The sequence below is a fragment of the Tauraco erythrolophus genome, chromosome 12 (genome assembly GCF_009769465.1).
Source record: "Tauraco erythrolophus isolate bTauEry1 chromosome 12, bTauEry1.pri, whole genome shotgun sequence".
Taxonomy (NCBI): Eukaryota; Metazoa; Chordata; class Aves; order Musophagiformes; family Musophagidae; genus Tauraco; species Tauraco erythrolophus.
The window spans coordinates 21,897,421-21,912,725 of NC_141476.1; the positions used below are offsets into that span (position 1 = coordinate 21,897,421).

At 39.8% G+C, this 15,305-nt stretch overlaps 1 protein-coding gene across 2 annotated transcripts in view; it reads right to left on the reverse strand.

Moving 5' to 3' along the window:
• The window catches only part of EFCC1 (EF-hand and coiled-coil domain containing 1), a 53,432-nt gene that overhangs the window by 13,827 nt on the left and 24,300 nt on the right, over nucleotides 1–15,305 (reverse strand). The window contains exon 3 of one of the 2 annotated variants that reach the window (XM_086619165.1): nucleotides 555–700. In XM_086619165.1, coding sequence (XP_086475291.1) covers nucleotides 555–700 — 146 coding nt within the window. The remainder of the gene's footprint in view (nucleotides 1–554; nucleotides 701–15,305) is intronic. The other variant, XM_086619164.1, reaches the window with a different exon arrangement.

Consider the following 15,305-nt stretch of genomic DNA (forward strand, 5'->3'; position numbering starts at 1 on the left):
TACTCACAAGGAGAGCCAGCCTTGCAAACCCAGGGATTTTAGAAAACTCTGAAAGAATGCTTCATGCGGTCACACGAGAAATCACAAGTGTGTGATGTTGTGGCAGTCATTAGTGCTACATGTGCTAAACAGGTTGGACCTTTTCAGAGTTACCCAAGCAGCCAGGATGTTTCCAAAAAGTGTGACTGTACAGAATATTAACGGCATATGGCTTCCTTGGAAATGATTTTAGCTGAAGTTCTGAGTTTTATTTACAAAGGAATGGAAACTTTGTACTTTTAAGCCAGGAAAAAGTTTTTGGTGAGGTGAATAATATGGAAAACGCACCTTTGAATCATAGCTTTAAGTGACTTGTTCAGTTCTTTACTAAACATAAAATTATGTGGAGAGTGGGAAGTAGAAAGCTGGGATATTACCTTTTATTTAGGTCTAGGATTTCAATATTCATTAGGATTTGTGTGTGGCTTTGGTGGTTTAATATCTATATTAGTTTTTCTGTTGAGGATCTTATAAATCAGTGAGGAAATAAACTGGTTGGGTACTGGGTTTGATACCGTTCTCAGAAATCCCAGCTCCGCCAGTGGGGGACCGTCGATCTTGCTGCACAACAGGCAGGCAGTATCTTCCATTTGGTAAGGCTGCTCTCTCCTTCTGCTCTGGGCTGCTTCTGGGGGGAAGCTGGAATTTCACCATTTCTGACCTGGAAAAGAAGGACAAAATAAAGGGGACTTGTAGGAAATCTGAAAAAGCAAGACGAATGCGCAGTGTTGTACATGAGTGGCTTTGGTTGAATGCAATTGTTCAGAGTTGCTGCAGTAGAACAGGGGTATCTTCAGAGCCTGTAAAATTGAACCCCCGAGGGCTGTGTTCAGTTGCTTCACTGAGAGTCAAAGGAAGGTGTATTTCAGCTGTTATTTAAGTAATAAGAACTAAATGTTACTTATAGCTTTGAGTTCAGGTCAAAGAATCTAGAAACTATATATGGGAACAGGCTACTCTGGCCTAAACTCTCCCTTCTCCTCTGACAGTGATGTAGCCATGCAGGCTTCATTTTTACCGTGGGCACCATAACACCACAGCTAGGGTAGCAGCAAGCCTTGCATCTGGTCACTTGGTCTGGTACTCAGAAATGTCAGGCAGTTTTGATCTGAGTCTGCTGAGAACTGGAGATGAAGCAGTGTCAGAGTCTCAAAAGACAAAAAGAATGATCCAATAGAATCACAGAATAGTTTGGGTTGAAAGGGTCCTCAAAGATCATCCAGTTCCAACCCTCCTGCCATGGGCAGGGACACCCTCCACTACACCAGGCTGCCCAAAGCCTCATCCAACCTGGCCTTGAACACTTCCAGGGATGGGGCAGCCACAGCTTCTCTGGGCAACCTGTGCCAGTGTTTCACTATGATACATAAACAGTGTGACAAATCTGAAAAAAGTTATAGGTAAGCATCTTGGTAATGGGCTTCTGAACTGCTGACAGTCTCATTTGAAATTGTGTGGTTTTGAGTGGAATGTAGAGGATACTACGTCTATGTGTTTTAAAGGAAACAGATCAAAACAGACCAAATAATGTAACTGATGAATATGAGTCCTTAAACTTGCCAACAAAATATATTTTGAAAAAGTAATTTAATTCAATAGAGGACAAAGATTGCTCAGACTGAGGAACTTAGTTACCTAAGTGGACAGTCTTGGGGGAGTACCCTCGAAGAAATCCAGGGTAGCACATGTTAGAGGAAAAATCCAGAATATATTTACATGTAGTTGAAAATGTTCTTATTAAATCAAGAAAAGACCCAGGCATGTTCGACGGTATAAGTTACTCTTGGTGGTAAAATGGAAACTTTTACTGTACATGAAGCAAAATCTAACAAATCTGATAACATAGATTTAGCTTCTAACAATCTAATAAGACGTTATGTTTTGGAAAGAACGGGAATGGAATGTGAAATGAGGCATGTTGAGTCCACTGGAGCTACAACTCTCTTTTTACTGGAATACATTTGGTTTGGTTCAGTCTGGGTCTCCTACCTGCCATTTCATAGGGATTACTGAAAGAAAGTATCGCTCTTTTAGAGAAAACACAATGGAAGTGTGCAATACAATTGACAAAGGAAATTAATTCAGGCACTGATATTTACATGCAAAATAGCAAATAGAGTCCATGAAATTGAAAGGCAACACATAATACTGAATTTACTTTAGGAGTCTTGTTTTTTCCCATAATATACATAGTATGTAACTTAATTCTGCAAAATGTTACTGAAATCAGACCTATGAAAAATTTAAGAAATTAGACTCTGGTAATACAGTAAGAAATTCATAGTTATATTGGATAAATGGAAAACTGGCATATCAGTGCACACATGTAAGGTTTATATCAAATGTTCTCTGAGGTACGAATAAGCCACCTCTCAGGTATGGAGCTAAACCAACACCAAGTCCAGTCCATTACAAGCCTGTGTACGTGTGTAATGTAATATTATGCATTTCCTATAGAGTACATTGCCATTGCTGCCTTTTGTACTATTTAGAAAACAGTTTACTTTCAGTGGTTACATCAGGATATCTTCCTATTTAGACCATATAATAAGGTGTTTTTGCCTTTCCCAGTAGGAGCTATCGTGTAGTTCACAAAGAGTCTCTATGCAGAAGAAAGCAAACCAAATTCAGGAGTTTTATACTAAATTAAGTTCCCTCCCAGTTCTTCCTAAGATTAGTTTTGGTCTGGTCAATATGGAATATTCCTTACACTTAACGCATTAAATATTCATCAACAAAAAGTGAGAGTTATAACTTTAGCAAATTGGTCCTGCTGAATTTACAATTTATGATATTATTTAGCTTAGAAACAATCGGATTTCCTGTAAAGTCAGGGGAAATAGCAGACTCCAGAGTGGAGCCTGGCTAGTCATTTAGCTTCATTAGTTCTGGAAAAAATAATTACGAAAGAGTGCACAAAGAACAAGCACTACCAAGCTTGGGCATTCAAAATGGGGGCTCCTGGAAGCATCACAGAGCTTCAGTGTTCTGGACGATTACTGTGGAATATGGTAGTATTTCCTTTCACAAGAATGTTACGTTTTGTTTTTCTGAAATATGCTAATTTCCTTCATTTTAAGACAAAAATATTTTGAGGTCTGGTACTCAATAAGAATCCTTTACAGTCCCCTGAGGACTGTAGCTGGTATTGTGCAGATAGTTCAGTTTTGAGCTGCAATATGATTTAGATCTGTTTGGATTTTGGAGGTTTCTAGAGTGAGTTCATGTAATACAGAGATGTTGACAGTGAACACTCATAGCCTTAAAGTTGGTTAAGATTTTAACCCATAAAGCATTGAGAATATTCAAGTATTATGAGAATCTTTTCTAGCAGAAGTGGGTAAATGCTGTGATGTTTAATGGGAGACCTGCTATTGGCATTACCTTCTCGCATCTGGCAGCCTGGCTTCAGTTTAGCTTGCAGTCCAAGGGACATCAAGAAGTTTGGAGAAAAACAATCCTTCCCATACAATCCCTTCCCTATTTAGAATAGCAGACTCCCTTCACTTAGATGAGATTGAAGATAGACATAAACAATAGCTTTCACTTTTCTGGAGTTCTTGTAAGGGAACTTATAATTAGTTAATGAAACACAAAGTACAAACTCTGATTTTTCTATAGTGATTTTCTTGAGAGGACTTCGTGAGCTCTCTCCTAATGTGGAGAAATTAAGGGAGCCATGCAGATGGCATGTTTTGTTAGGTCTTTCTGCCCAGTATATGGATTTGAGGTCCCTTCCAACCCTAACCATTCTATGATTAAAGACAGCCAGGTCTGCCTTCTCTGGAGGTGCTCATCTGGGAAACTAGAAAGGAATGTTAAGTTTTCAGCATGGGTTTTCAGATTCAGGTGGTCTAGAATGTAAATCTTGGTTCTGGCACAGGCTCTATCGTTTGCATCGAATCACATTGTGCCTTAGTTTCCCCAACAGGAGAAATACAGCAACGTCAGTGTACCTTACACCCTAAATAAAAAGGCAGCACAGATTAAGATACAGCCTTGCTTCCTAGAACCACGCATGGAAATTATTTCAAGGTGTTTAGGAAAGGGGCAGATTTTAAATGAGCATGAAGGATCCCATGGCCAGACAAGCTGGAATTTCAGAGCTTGTCTGTGCCAGATAAAAATGAAGAAAAAAAAAAAAAAGCAAGCAGCAGCATGACTAGATATGGAAATTTATAAAAACCTAAGAGATTTTATATTTGATCACCTAATATATAATGTCAAGGATCCATTGGAAATACCCAAATGACAAATTTCTGGTTTTGTTATGTCTTGCCAGGAGTCCAGTATAAGGTGATGCTGGGCACTGGTTTATCTGCAGTAGTGACCCGGGAAGGTGACAGGAAAAGACAGGACCAGCAGCCTAGAGGCAGAGGTAAAGGGAGGGGAAATATTCTGTGCAGTAGAGTTCCAAGGGAGGGATGTATAAATACGGTTGGTTTTCATTCATGTCATCCAAAACCAGTTTAAGGCAATAACCTGCCCAGTTTGGTGCCAAAGATCAGGAGGCAGAAATTTCTCATCAGAAATGTTGCACAGAACTACTGGTGTAACATTAGGGATACTAATGAATCTTTGCTGTCTGTTGGAAGAAAGGGATCGTTTCCTTCATTTAATTTTGTCATCGATGTAGGATCTACAGTCACTTTAGAGGATATTTCAAATTTCTGACCAGATTTTCTGTTTTTTGTACTTTAAAGCAGATGCAGCCCAACAGTACAGAAGGTTTAATTTCTCAGGGTTGCTTCATGCTCCTTAGTTCATTCTTGAAGCACGTAGCATTTCATCATCGTTCTCGAGTGAGGTGATAGGGGCACGAACGGAGCCATGGTGGTGCTCTTTGGTAGGAGAACAATGAAACACCGTGATCTCCTGATTTCCCATTCTGTGATTTAACCACTATGTCATTTTTTTCCTATCTGGGAGCTTTTTATCTTCTTTAATGCCAAATCTGCAGTCTTAATTTTCAAGTGGCAGAGGTTTCTGGATGTAAAGAAGAGTATAATGAAAGAGGCTAACCGGTATGCTTTTGCTGTCATGGTGAATGCGAAAAGGAGGAATCTTCACTCATTCTTAAACATAGGTTGAATTCTTTTCTCATTAGTATTCATACAGCATCCAAGGAGTCGTCATAAATTGAGAAGAGTGAATAAACAGCACATTTGTTTAGGCCAAGGATCAGAGGGGAAAGTAGCGCTGAAGATGCCTGGGAAGTGTTTGTGTACGGTGTGGTGTGTCGGGGCTTCCATGGAGACGGGCAAACAGCCCACATTCATTTCAAAGTCTTTGTGCTGAGGATAATGGGCAGCTCCAGAGAAGGAAAACTGAAGAGGGGAGAGTTTGCAAAGTACTGGACCTTAACGTAATGTCCATGACTAATTGGCTTTTAATTGGCTCTCCAGTTATTGTTATGGAAACTTCTAACTGCAGCAAAACCCACCTGCTTCTAGCACTAAACAAATCTTTAACTTAAATAATTCCTGACCCAGGATAAAATAACTCTGAGGAATTATTTAGCTTCGTGTTTGTATAACTAGTCTCTTTTAGAGACAAACTTGGAGCAGATCGAACAGCTGTGTGAATATGTACATTGCCCTAAGTTCAGTTATACACACTAAGCTAGAATTTATTTTAAAAGTGTATGACTTGTGGGTTTGTTGATCAAAATGAAGTGTGATTTTTATTTTTGTACTGTTTTACCCGAACTGTCAGAGTTCAGGGAACTCAGAATGGTTTCAGTTTTGGCTTATCCCCTACAGGGAATCACAGAGTTTAGAAGGTGTGCGTATTTTTGATTTATTTATGACTTTTCATTGAAGGTTCAGATTGAATATATTTCCACACTGGAGCTAAGTGTCTGTGTAGGTTTTCTGAGTACATCTATCTTTGGTGTAATCTGTGAACCTTCTCCAACAGAAATTGTATGAATGAACTTTCTATAATCAATTCAGATTTTAAATTGCTTCATCTCCAGGTTTTAAACTGCTTGATCTGTAAAGCATTAAACACACATTTTTAAAAGTATGGGGTTTTTTTAATAGCTATAATAAAGATGACTAAATATCCTGGATTTATACCGAAATAAGGAGAAGTTTGTCATTAAAGAGCCTCTATAATACTGATTAGAGTTCTGGGAGGTTTCCTGTTATTTGCTGATGATTTTAATCTTCTTGCCAAAATCGCCATGCTCTAGGAAAAAATAATTTTGCTGATGGCAATGTGTTTTCTTGCAGAATCTTTCCATCTTTCTGCACATTGGATATAAAGAGGCAAATCTTGCAATGCTACTGTCACAGTAGCAGAGTTATGCCTTGCTGTCATGCAGCACTCTTCCTGTGATCATTTCAAGCCTTTTTGAGACAACACAAACCTTTGGGCAGACACACAGAAATTACAGAATAGAAATGTGCCTTATATTATCTATGCTGTCCCATTCCAAAGAGCAACTTCTGTAAACTCAGACTGTTGGGGGGAAATTGTTTATCAGAAATCAGCTACTCTTAGCATAGGTCTTTATTGTTCGTTTGTCAACTGCTTTCTTGTTACTCTGCTTCTTAAAGTCTGAGATCAGATTAGAAAAATGTATTTCCTAGGTGGAACATTGGTGTTCTTGACATTTTTGATTCTCAAAGATTTAGATGTGAAGATCTTCAGTTGCATATTGCTTTCCCATGCCATTTGGGTTGAATTTCTCACAATCCAAATATTTCTTAGCCTGATCTTTTAGGCTTCAGGAAAGCAAGAATAACAGATGTAAATGCATTTCTAAAAGACCTTGTATCTCCTTGGTCTGGAGCACTGACTGTTTTTAAGAGCTTTGAAGTCTTGAATGTGCTCCAGCCCATGGCCTTGAAGAAATATATAAAATTTTGCCAACAATTGTGAAACTCTGTTTAGGCTAGGCAAGCTGGTGCTATACCAGCCAAGGATGGGGGCAGGAAGATTTTTCTCTTTCGCACTCTGGCAAGAACACTAGCACAGGGAGTGGTGGCTTTGACATAGAGGAAAGACCAGAGGAGCTTTTCAGGCCTGAAGGAGTAGTCCCAAATTCTGCATCTTCTTGTACCCGATCCTATATGGTCTGAGTTGTGCAAGTGCCTGTGCTGCTATGAATTGGATTTATGAAATGAAGTGTGTTTAAAATATCTCCTCCCTCTCATTTTTGGAGAGAAGTTTAACATTTGGATCAATGCATAGCCCGAAGAGTTGTGTCTTTCAGGGGATGGCAAAATGCAGGTCTGTGACAGAAGCCAGTGGTGGAGAGATCTTTCCATCGGGTTTTGCTGCTGATGGAAACGTGTGAGTGAATTACACCCTGAGTAGGTGCAGTGGTTAAAGTGAAAATGAGAATCGCAGCAACTGCAGAGTTGAACATGGAGAAACAAGACAGGATTGGAGTAGAGATAAAGGGACAGAAGATGAAATATGCAGAAAAAGGTGCTTAAGGGCCAAACACACTCCGTGATTAAAATTTGGGATGCTATCCAAGTTCTTGAAGTCTTGCCATTGCTCTCCTATCAGTGTCTGTTTGGGAAAACCATCCACAAATTAGTTTCTCCTCCCTCCCCCACCACAGGTCCACATGGAGGATGATAATTTACTGTGCCGCCTGTTACTCAGTTAACTCCAAGCAGAAATCTATGCAGAGAATGTAGAGAATCTGACCCCGTTGGTGGGAAACACACGTCAGGACGATGCTACATGATACGAATTCTTGTGTTTTATGTGTATTTGATTTTTTTAAGGTTCTCAACTTACCAGATGTCAGGAGGTTGCCTTAACCTCTGAAGCACATGCATTACAATATAGTTATTATTTGTAAAATCGCAGTCTGTTTTTCCTATGTGACCTTTGCCTCGTTCAAGGCGGGGGATGAATGATTTCTTTGGATGGACAACTTCAGAGAGAAGGAAACTTCTGCCAGGAGGTTCCTTTCTCATCTACTGTAGAAGCTACGAGCAGCAAGTCAGGTGAGACAGAGGAACAGAATGGATAGTGTCCTTGTTAAAGCAACTAAATGCTCCTTTGAAGAATTAGATTCTACTCCTGTCTCTGCCAGGGACTCTGCATACTGCTAGGCAAATCACTGTAGTTAGGCTTTCTACGCATAATTACCCTCTTACATGTGTACAGATTATAATTGGGTCCTGATTTTTTTTTTCATGGAATTTGAGCCTATGGGGCATGAGAACTGCAGCTGAAGCATGGGATCACGGAAGTTATGATTTCTGTGGTTTGCTCTGAAATAGTAGGTACTGTGAACATTTAGATCATTCAGAGCAGGCACCTAAAATTAGCAGAAAATGTTGATGATCATCTTTCCAGTCTGGTATGTTATATTGTGACGAAGAGTATAGTAAAAATCCAATAATTCATTTTCAGCGTAACAGTTAAGGCCACATTTCACAGTTAAGATAAATATCAGTGCATTAAGCAAAACCCACGTAAGTACAAAATAGGTGCTCTCATGCATGGATACACACACTCATACACACACAAATTTATTACAAATAAAGGCATCAGGAAGCGGAATTAAAACTGCATGGGCAGGTCTCATTCTGTGACTTACAGAATACATTCCTTTCAGCTCTGAAATGCTGCTCAGGAACTCCGAGTCTCACTGTTTGGTGTTTTCCTTAACCTTTTTTGGCCTTGAAACGTTAGTTTACCATTATTAATAAACTGTTAGTCATTTGGGCTGTGCCACTGAAGATAACATTTGATAATTAGGCTAAACAGATGAGGTAATTATAGTGCTTTTATAAATCCTGTACCTAGCAAGGGATTATATTCCATGACAGTAGTTCTTGAGTGTCTGATGAATTCATCAAGTCCTTGATGAATCAGACTTTTTGCTCTGTGTGGGGTATTTTATGGTTAATAGTCACTGCACTATCCAGGAGAAACATACATCACTTTGGAATTATGTCATTCAGATATTCCTGCCCCTTAATGAATTCTTTTGTGACAAAATGAAGGAAATGATTTCCAGATGTTGTTCCACTGGAATAAAGAACTCTATTGCCACACCCTGCTAGCTAGAAAGTCAGATATTTGCACTGGAAGTCTAAATTTGGATGCACACAGCAGAGACTTAAATAAAGCTAGAAAAATGTAAGTATCACTTGTTCTTGATCGAACTATTAGCACAAAAGCTATTTGCTAAAGCTTGCACAAAACTTCTTGGAAGTCTGAGTTTAACACTGGGATTCAGTTTTCCTCCTAGTCATGGAAATGGAGGTCATAGATCCATTACTCCCTTTTCTTATCTGTTACACAGCTCTGCTCTTGAGTTTCCCTTCCTCCCATATTGGAGCAATTATTTTAATTCAGTATAAGTGAAGTTTATGTTAAGCTGGCAATGTCAGAATTATTCCAAAAGCCCACAAGACTCAACAGAGTATAAGCGGACTTGGGAGCGGTGCCAGTTCTCACGATAATGCTGAGCAGCACAGCAGTCTGTCTTAGATGATACTGAGGGATAGCTGAAGGACCAGAAGGGCTTTATTCAGTGTCGTACTGACCCACTGCCAAACTGTTGGTTAAACACCAGGTTCTCCCTGGTACACCAATATGGCCAAACCTTTTCAGCCCCGAGAGCCAAATACCCCTTGGTGGAACATGTGGGTGTGGCAGTAATTCAGAGTACCTGGCTGTGTGCAGGTGAGTTCAGATGACTTCTGCTGTTGGTCCTCACACCATGCCACAACAGCCATTCCAGCTGTTTTCCACAACAGCTCTTTCCCAGCTACAACAGATGGTATTGCTGGTTGTGGATGGCTTGGATCCAGCCTGCTGACTGCCCATCAGTGCTGGGGTCTGAGCTAGGCTGCCTTCCATGACAGACTTTACATCTTGTGGGTGCCCTTCCTCAGGTCAACACCCTCTACCCCCACTCTAGGGCAGGATATAAATCTTTCTGCCTGGAGTTTGTTGAAGACACTGTGTTGGGAATACAAATTACAAGTCTGCTTCAGACAAGTAGTGCAAAAAATTTACTTTTCCAGCTTATGAGGAAATATGGCTCTGAAATGAGGCTGAAGCACATGCAAGAACAAATTCTCACTCAAGATTTCCAGCCCTCTTTGCTTCTAGTCAGGTGGACAGTCCTATTGGATATTTTTTGAGATCTCCTTTTAGCCCAGTCCATAAGAAACAGCAACAGAGGCATGTGAAAACAAAAAATCTCCTCACTGATCCCCAACTACATATGCATGAGTTGTGTGTATGTATTCTCCTAAGTCTATTTGTCCTTCCTCATCTCCAAACTTTTATTTTTAGCATTCTCTCTCTCTCTCCTCGTATCTTGACTTGTATTTTACAGCAAAATGCTTGAAAGCCTACAGCCAAACACTAATAACTAAAATACCATGAAATTCTAAACCACTGATAGCTATAACCAAGACACTCATATCAAGGCATATAAACCAGATAAAGAGCAGCAGAGCTGTGGTCCTGTAGAAAACTTCCTTCTGCCATTGTTTGTACTACAAACCAACCCCCTCGTGTGTTCCCTCACGTAGACGTGTGCTATTTAATCCCAAGGAATCCCTCCATTATCTCCTGTGTGCTAGGGTGTATGTCAGTAAAGATCAAACGTCCAGTGATCCCTTTAATGTCCCAGATAAAGAAAAGTGTTCTTCCTAAGCAGAGTCAGGGAGTAGTTATCAGCAGGGTGGAGATGCTACTGGATTCAACTCTTAGAGCTTAAAATGTCTGACAAAACACTGTTTCTCAGTTCTCTGTTTGATGGATGCAAAACTGCAGATCTTGCCGAACGTGGTATAAACTCTGGAAGTGCCTACTTACTGGCACGTAAATTCCTTTAGGACTTATCTCAGAATTTCATAGGTTTAGAGCATCATGGATTTGAAGTGACAGGAAAGGAAGATGGCTCACTTAACAGCAACACCGTGCCTTAGCTGGCTGCGTGTTACTGCTGACCAGCTCTTACTAAGCACTTGGGAAAATATGACATTAACGGAGGGGCTGCAACCATTGATTTCACATCTAAGTCAGGTATTTCCTAAGCTCTTCCAGGACAAATGGCACAGAAGCCTGTCTAGGTGTTTGGTCCCTGCAAGTTCCCAAGTGCTCCGCGCAGGAGAGCTGTCCTGCAGCTACTGCGGGGCCCAGAGCGCGACGGGAACGCGCAGTTACTGGGAGACCTGAGCCTGAAGTGTCAGTGCCAGCGACCATCTGCTGCGAACGTGGGGAAGTCACAACTTCCATCTTCCTCAGATCCTGTATCAGGAAATCAGAATAACAATGACCTCATACTGTTGTGTTTTCTGTTTCACTGATGTTTGTAAAAACATCCTTAGATCTTCAGAGGTTGCGGTTTCTCTATTAGATGCTGTATAATTCTGCAAGCTCCTTCGTATTTAAGCTCTGTGCCTGCTATTCTGATGCTTTTTTGAAATAGTTTCAAGTTTCCTGAAAGCAGCCTGTCCTTTGCTTTCTTGAGGCCTTTATTGTTCTGGTAGGTGACTTGTGAAAAACAACACTGCCTTTACAGTAATCTCAAATTAATTACTTTCCTTTCCAAATGTTCATATGTTATTTCCCAGTTCATAGAGATAGGAAAAGATTGCCTAGTTTGCATTGCATTTTATTGCAAATAAATATTGCATTGCATTTGCATTGCATTTTAGTTTCATTGTATCAGTTGCAATCCTTACAGAAATAAAGTTACACGCTTCCCTAAACTTTCTACTAAGTAAAAATTTCAGTATTACCATTTTCAAGTAATTGACTTGATCCAAGCTCAGATTATGTTTTTTATACAAGTTCGTTTAACAGCTTTCCTCAAGCTTTTGCTTTATAAGCCATTTTTCAGTTTCTATAGTAGGATTCTGCATTCATTTCCATGATTTTCAATAACATAAAATTGAGTTTCATACAGGGCTTAGGCAATCTTTAGTAGTCCCCTGGGAAAAACACCCTTTTGTGTCAGTTAGAATCACCTGGAATTTGTGGGATGGCCATATGCAATATCACTGAAGATTTGTAGAAAGTCAGCATAAATTAATACAAATGTTTACTGGAGGAAAAAAAAAAAAGTATGACCAACTTGTTTCACTCTCTTTCTGAAAAACTAGGTGCCATAAATGTAGGACATAGGTTAATGTATGAGTATATATAAAAACTCCAGGTTTTATGGCTGACTTCCAGTAAACAAAATGTTGTATTTCAAGGTACTATAAGTTAAAACAGTTAAGGAACTAGACCATGGGAATAAGCATACATCAGAATACATTGAAGAAGTGTAACTTGGCACACAGCAGGCCAGCAAAGACAGAGACTAAAAATGTAATCATGGTCATATTAGCATTAGCTGAGTCCCTGGCAGTGGGCAGGTTGCTTGATACTATTGGATTATTGGCGAGATCTCGATGGTTTCTCATTTCTTGAGATGTTATTGCTCTGTGCAGGCCACTCTTCACATGCCTGTATTTTTATAAAACGTGGCTGTGATTTTAGACCCCAGGACCATTGGCATGGGATGCAAATGATGTAACTTGCCATAAATGTATTTGTGTCAGTGTAAGGGAATCATGACCTAACCTGTTTGAAATTAGTAGGTATACCTGGGATAAAACCAAGGTCAGTAACGGTGTCTATTAGGAAGAGTAAAACCTAGTGGTGGTGTAATTTATCTGGCACTGATGTAGTATGGCTGGGATAATGTTAAAAAATTTCATGTACATAGACCCTTCAGAGCCACCCAGGGTGAGGTGTGTTCCCTGTTAATTAGGACACTGGTACAATGGAATCCTGACAAGACCCCTTGAAAAGAATTATAATGTAAGTGATAATGGGACTTCTTTTGCAGGACAAAGGAGCAGGTAGCTTTTATGAGCAACTTATAATAAATCTCATTCCATCCCTGGTGCTCCCCCACCCCTCCCTATTTTTTTAACTGAACAAGCAGAAAACTTGATTGAGCAAGTAGTTACTGCCCTGGAAATTGCATACAGATTATTTAACAAGGGTATGAAAAATTGAAACAAAACCACCTTCCGTCCTTTCCCAATGCCTACGGCTCAGTTTCTCTTTGAAATGCTCAGCCATCCGGCAGAACTGCAGTACTTACGGAGTAAATTTCATCCAGATTCTGTGGAGCCTAACAGGCTGTCAGAAACCAGAAACAGACACTAGGTTATGTTGAAATACATCAAGTACATTTTCTACTTTTGTTTTGGATTTTCTAGCTGCACAGTCTAGAAACTCAGATGTCTAAAGCAAATCAGAGTTACCTTAAAGGTAATTGAAGTGGTGCAAAAAGCACTTCTGAGAGTGATTCTGTTTTGGCTGCTGTGTATTTAGGTATTACCAAACTTACTAACATTTAGGTTATTAAAAAAGGTACATTATGTAGATAAGGTCTTTGATCATACATGGCTCAGTGCTACCGTATCTCGCTCCCTGAATAATGGCTGGTCCTACGTGGACATCACAGACCATAGTGCAGCCCTACGGTTCCTCTGAAGTAGGAGAGCTAATAAATGAGGTGAAGGAGAAGGGGGCAGATGGAAGTTGTTACTAGGGAAATTCCACATTGGAAGGTTGGGTAACCAGGATTCATGTTTTCCCAATCAACAGAAGTCTAAGCTATTCTAGCAAAGGACTCCCCTCCATCCATCTGAGCTGGATGCAGCCCGTTTGGGGGCTCACGGTGACCTGGGTGGGATGCAGTGCTACTCGCATCACGTGCAGCCCCAACCCTCAACGGGAGCCCCGCAGCGGGTAAAGACCATCCTCTTGGACCACCTTACAGGTATTTAGAAACAGATACTTCCTTTTGTTTTCATAGAGTTTCCTCAATAGATTTCCACAGGAAAAGAGGGAAATCTGTATGAAAAACAGGAAGCAGTTCTCAGAAGTGCTCTGTAACATAGCACTAGGAGGAAGACTTAAAATAAACGCAGTTGTTTGAAACGGTAGGTGATACCAGTTGTATTATCTTACTGTAAAAGCAATGATTAAATTTAACATCACAGGGCTACAGCAGAATTAAAAACCTCAAGTATTTATAAAAATATATTTAGCTTTTCATTTTAGTTCACAGTAGGTGACTAATATTTAAACTTCTGCAACCAGGTTTTTACACCATATTTTCTCTTTCCACTTTATTGCCCTGGGCAACTATTTTGGAAAACTTCTCATCTGCCTCAGCCTTGGATGAGATCCCAAACTTTCTCATGCTGATCCATTCCTCTTGCATCCAGTATGAGACCTAATCTTTTCCCTTGGCTTTTTGACATTCTACAACACAGTTTCAAATCCTGAGATTTATGTATTAGAAGGAAGACAGGTTAGGACGAAATTTGACAAAATTTGACATGCAGAAATACCTGTTAAAGAAAACATTCTAGAAATTTCACACTGAAGTTCCTTTCTGATCTATCTTCAAACTCTCATAAAGTTCCATGCATCATAGAGAAACTGTTCTAACTTTTGCTGCGAGTGCTGAAAAGGAGTGGGGAAGTCTGTAACCCTCCCCCTTAAAAGCAAGTATAATCTAACACAAGGAAAACACTCCAGTCGAGTGCTGGTCCATTAGCAAGCTTATTAGCCTATGTAGGCTTAGGGAGGTGGAGACAGCCCATTAGAAAATGGGGACAGAGCATGTGGGATGACAATTTTTGAGGGAGAAAACCTTTACGTTTTTAAATCCTTAAGAAGAAATTTGAGCCTAATTTTACTGTCACTTTCTATATTTACCAAAGCCAAACTTCAGGAAGAAGATGGATTCGGCCTTCACAGTCTGTTGTTTGTATTTGAGAATGTTAGGGATAATATATTCTGTACTCATTTCTAATACTGAAGTAGGTAAAAAATGAAAGCAGAGTATGTTCCTGAGTTTTACTGCTAGGTTTTTAGTAATTAGCAACATTATGTTTCAAGAGATATATGAAATAAATATTCAAAATCCTCACCATCCAAAAGCATCTGAAGTAAAAATTTTTTATCCATATTACTTGGCTGGCAATGCTGCTATTATAATTTTTAAAGTTATACTAGCTACCTACCAGAATTTCATGGAAACATTTCAGGCTTGGCATGTTATACTTTTTAAAGTTTCCATTAGAGTGAGTGAAAAAGGCTTCGTAGGTCTGAAATAGCCCCTCTGAAATGAGAGCAGACCAGGACTGATACGCTGCCGTGTTTCGGGGTTTCTTTCAGCTTCGTCCCACCATAAAGCCCCACGGTTTTTGTTTGTTGCTTGAGGTAAAACTATTGAACAGACTGGAGTTTGT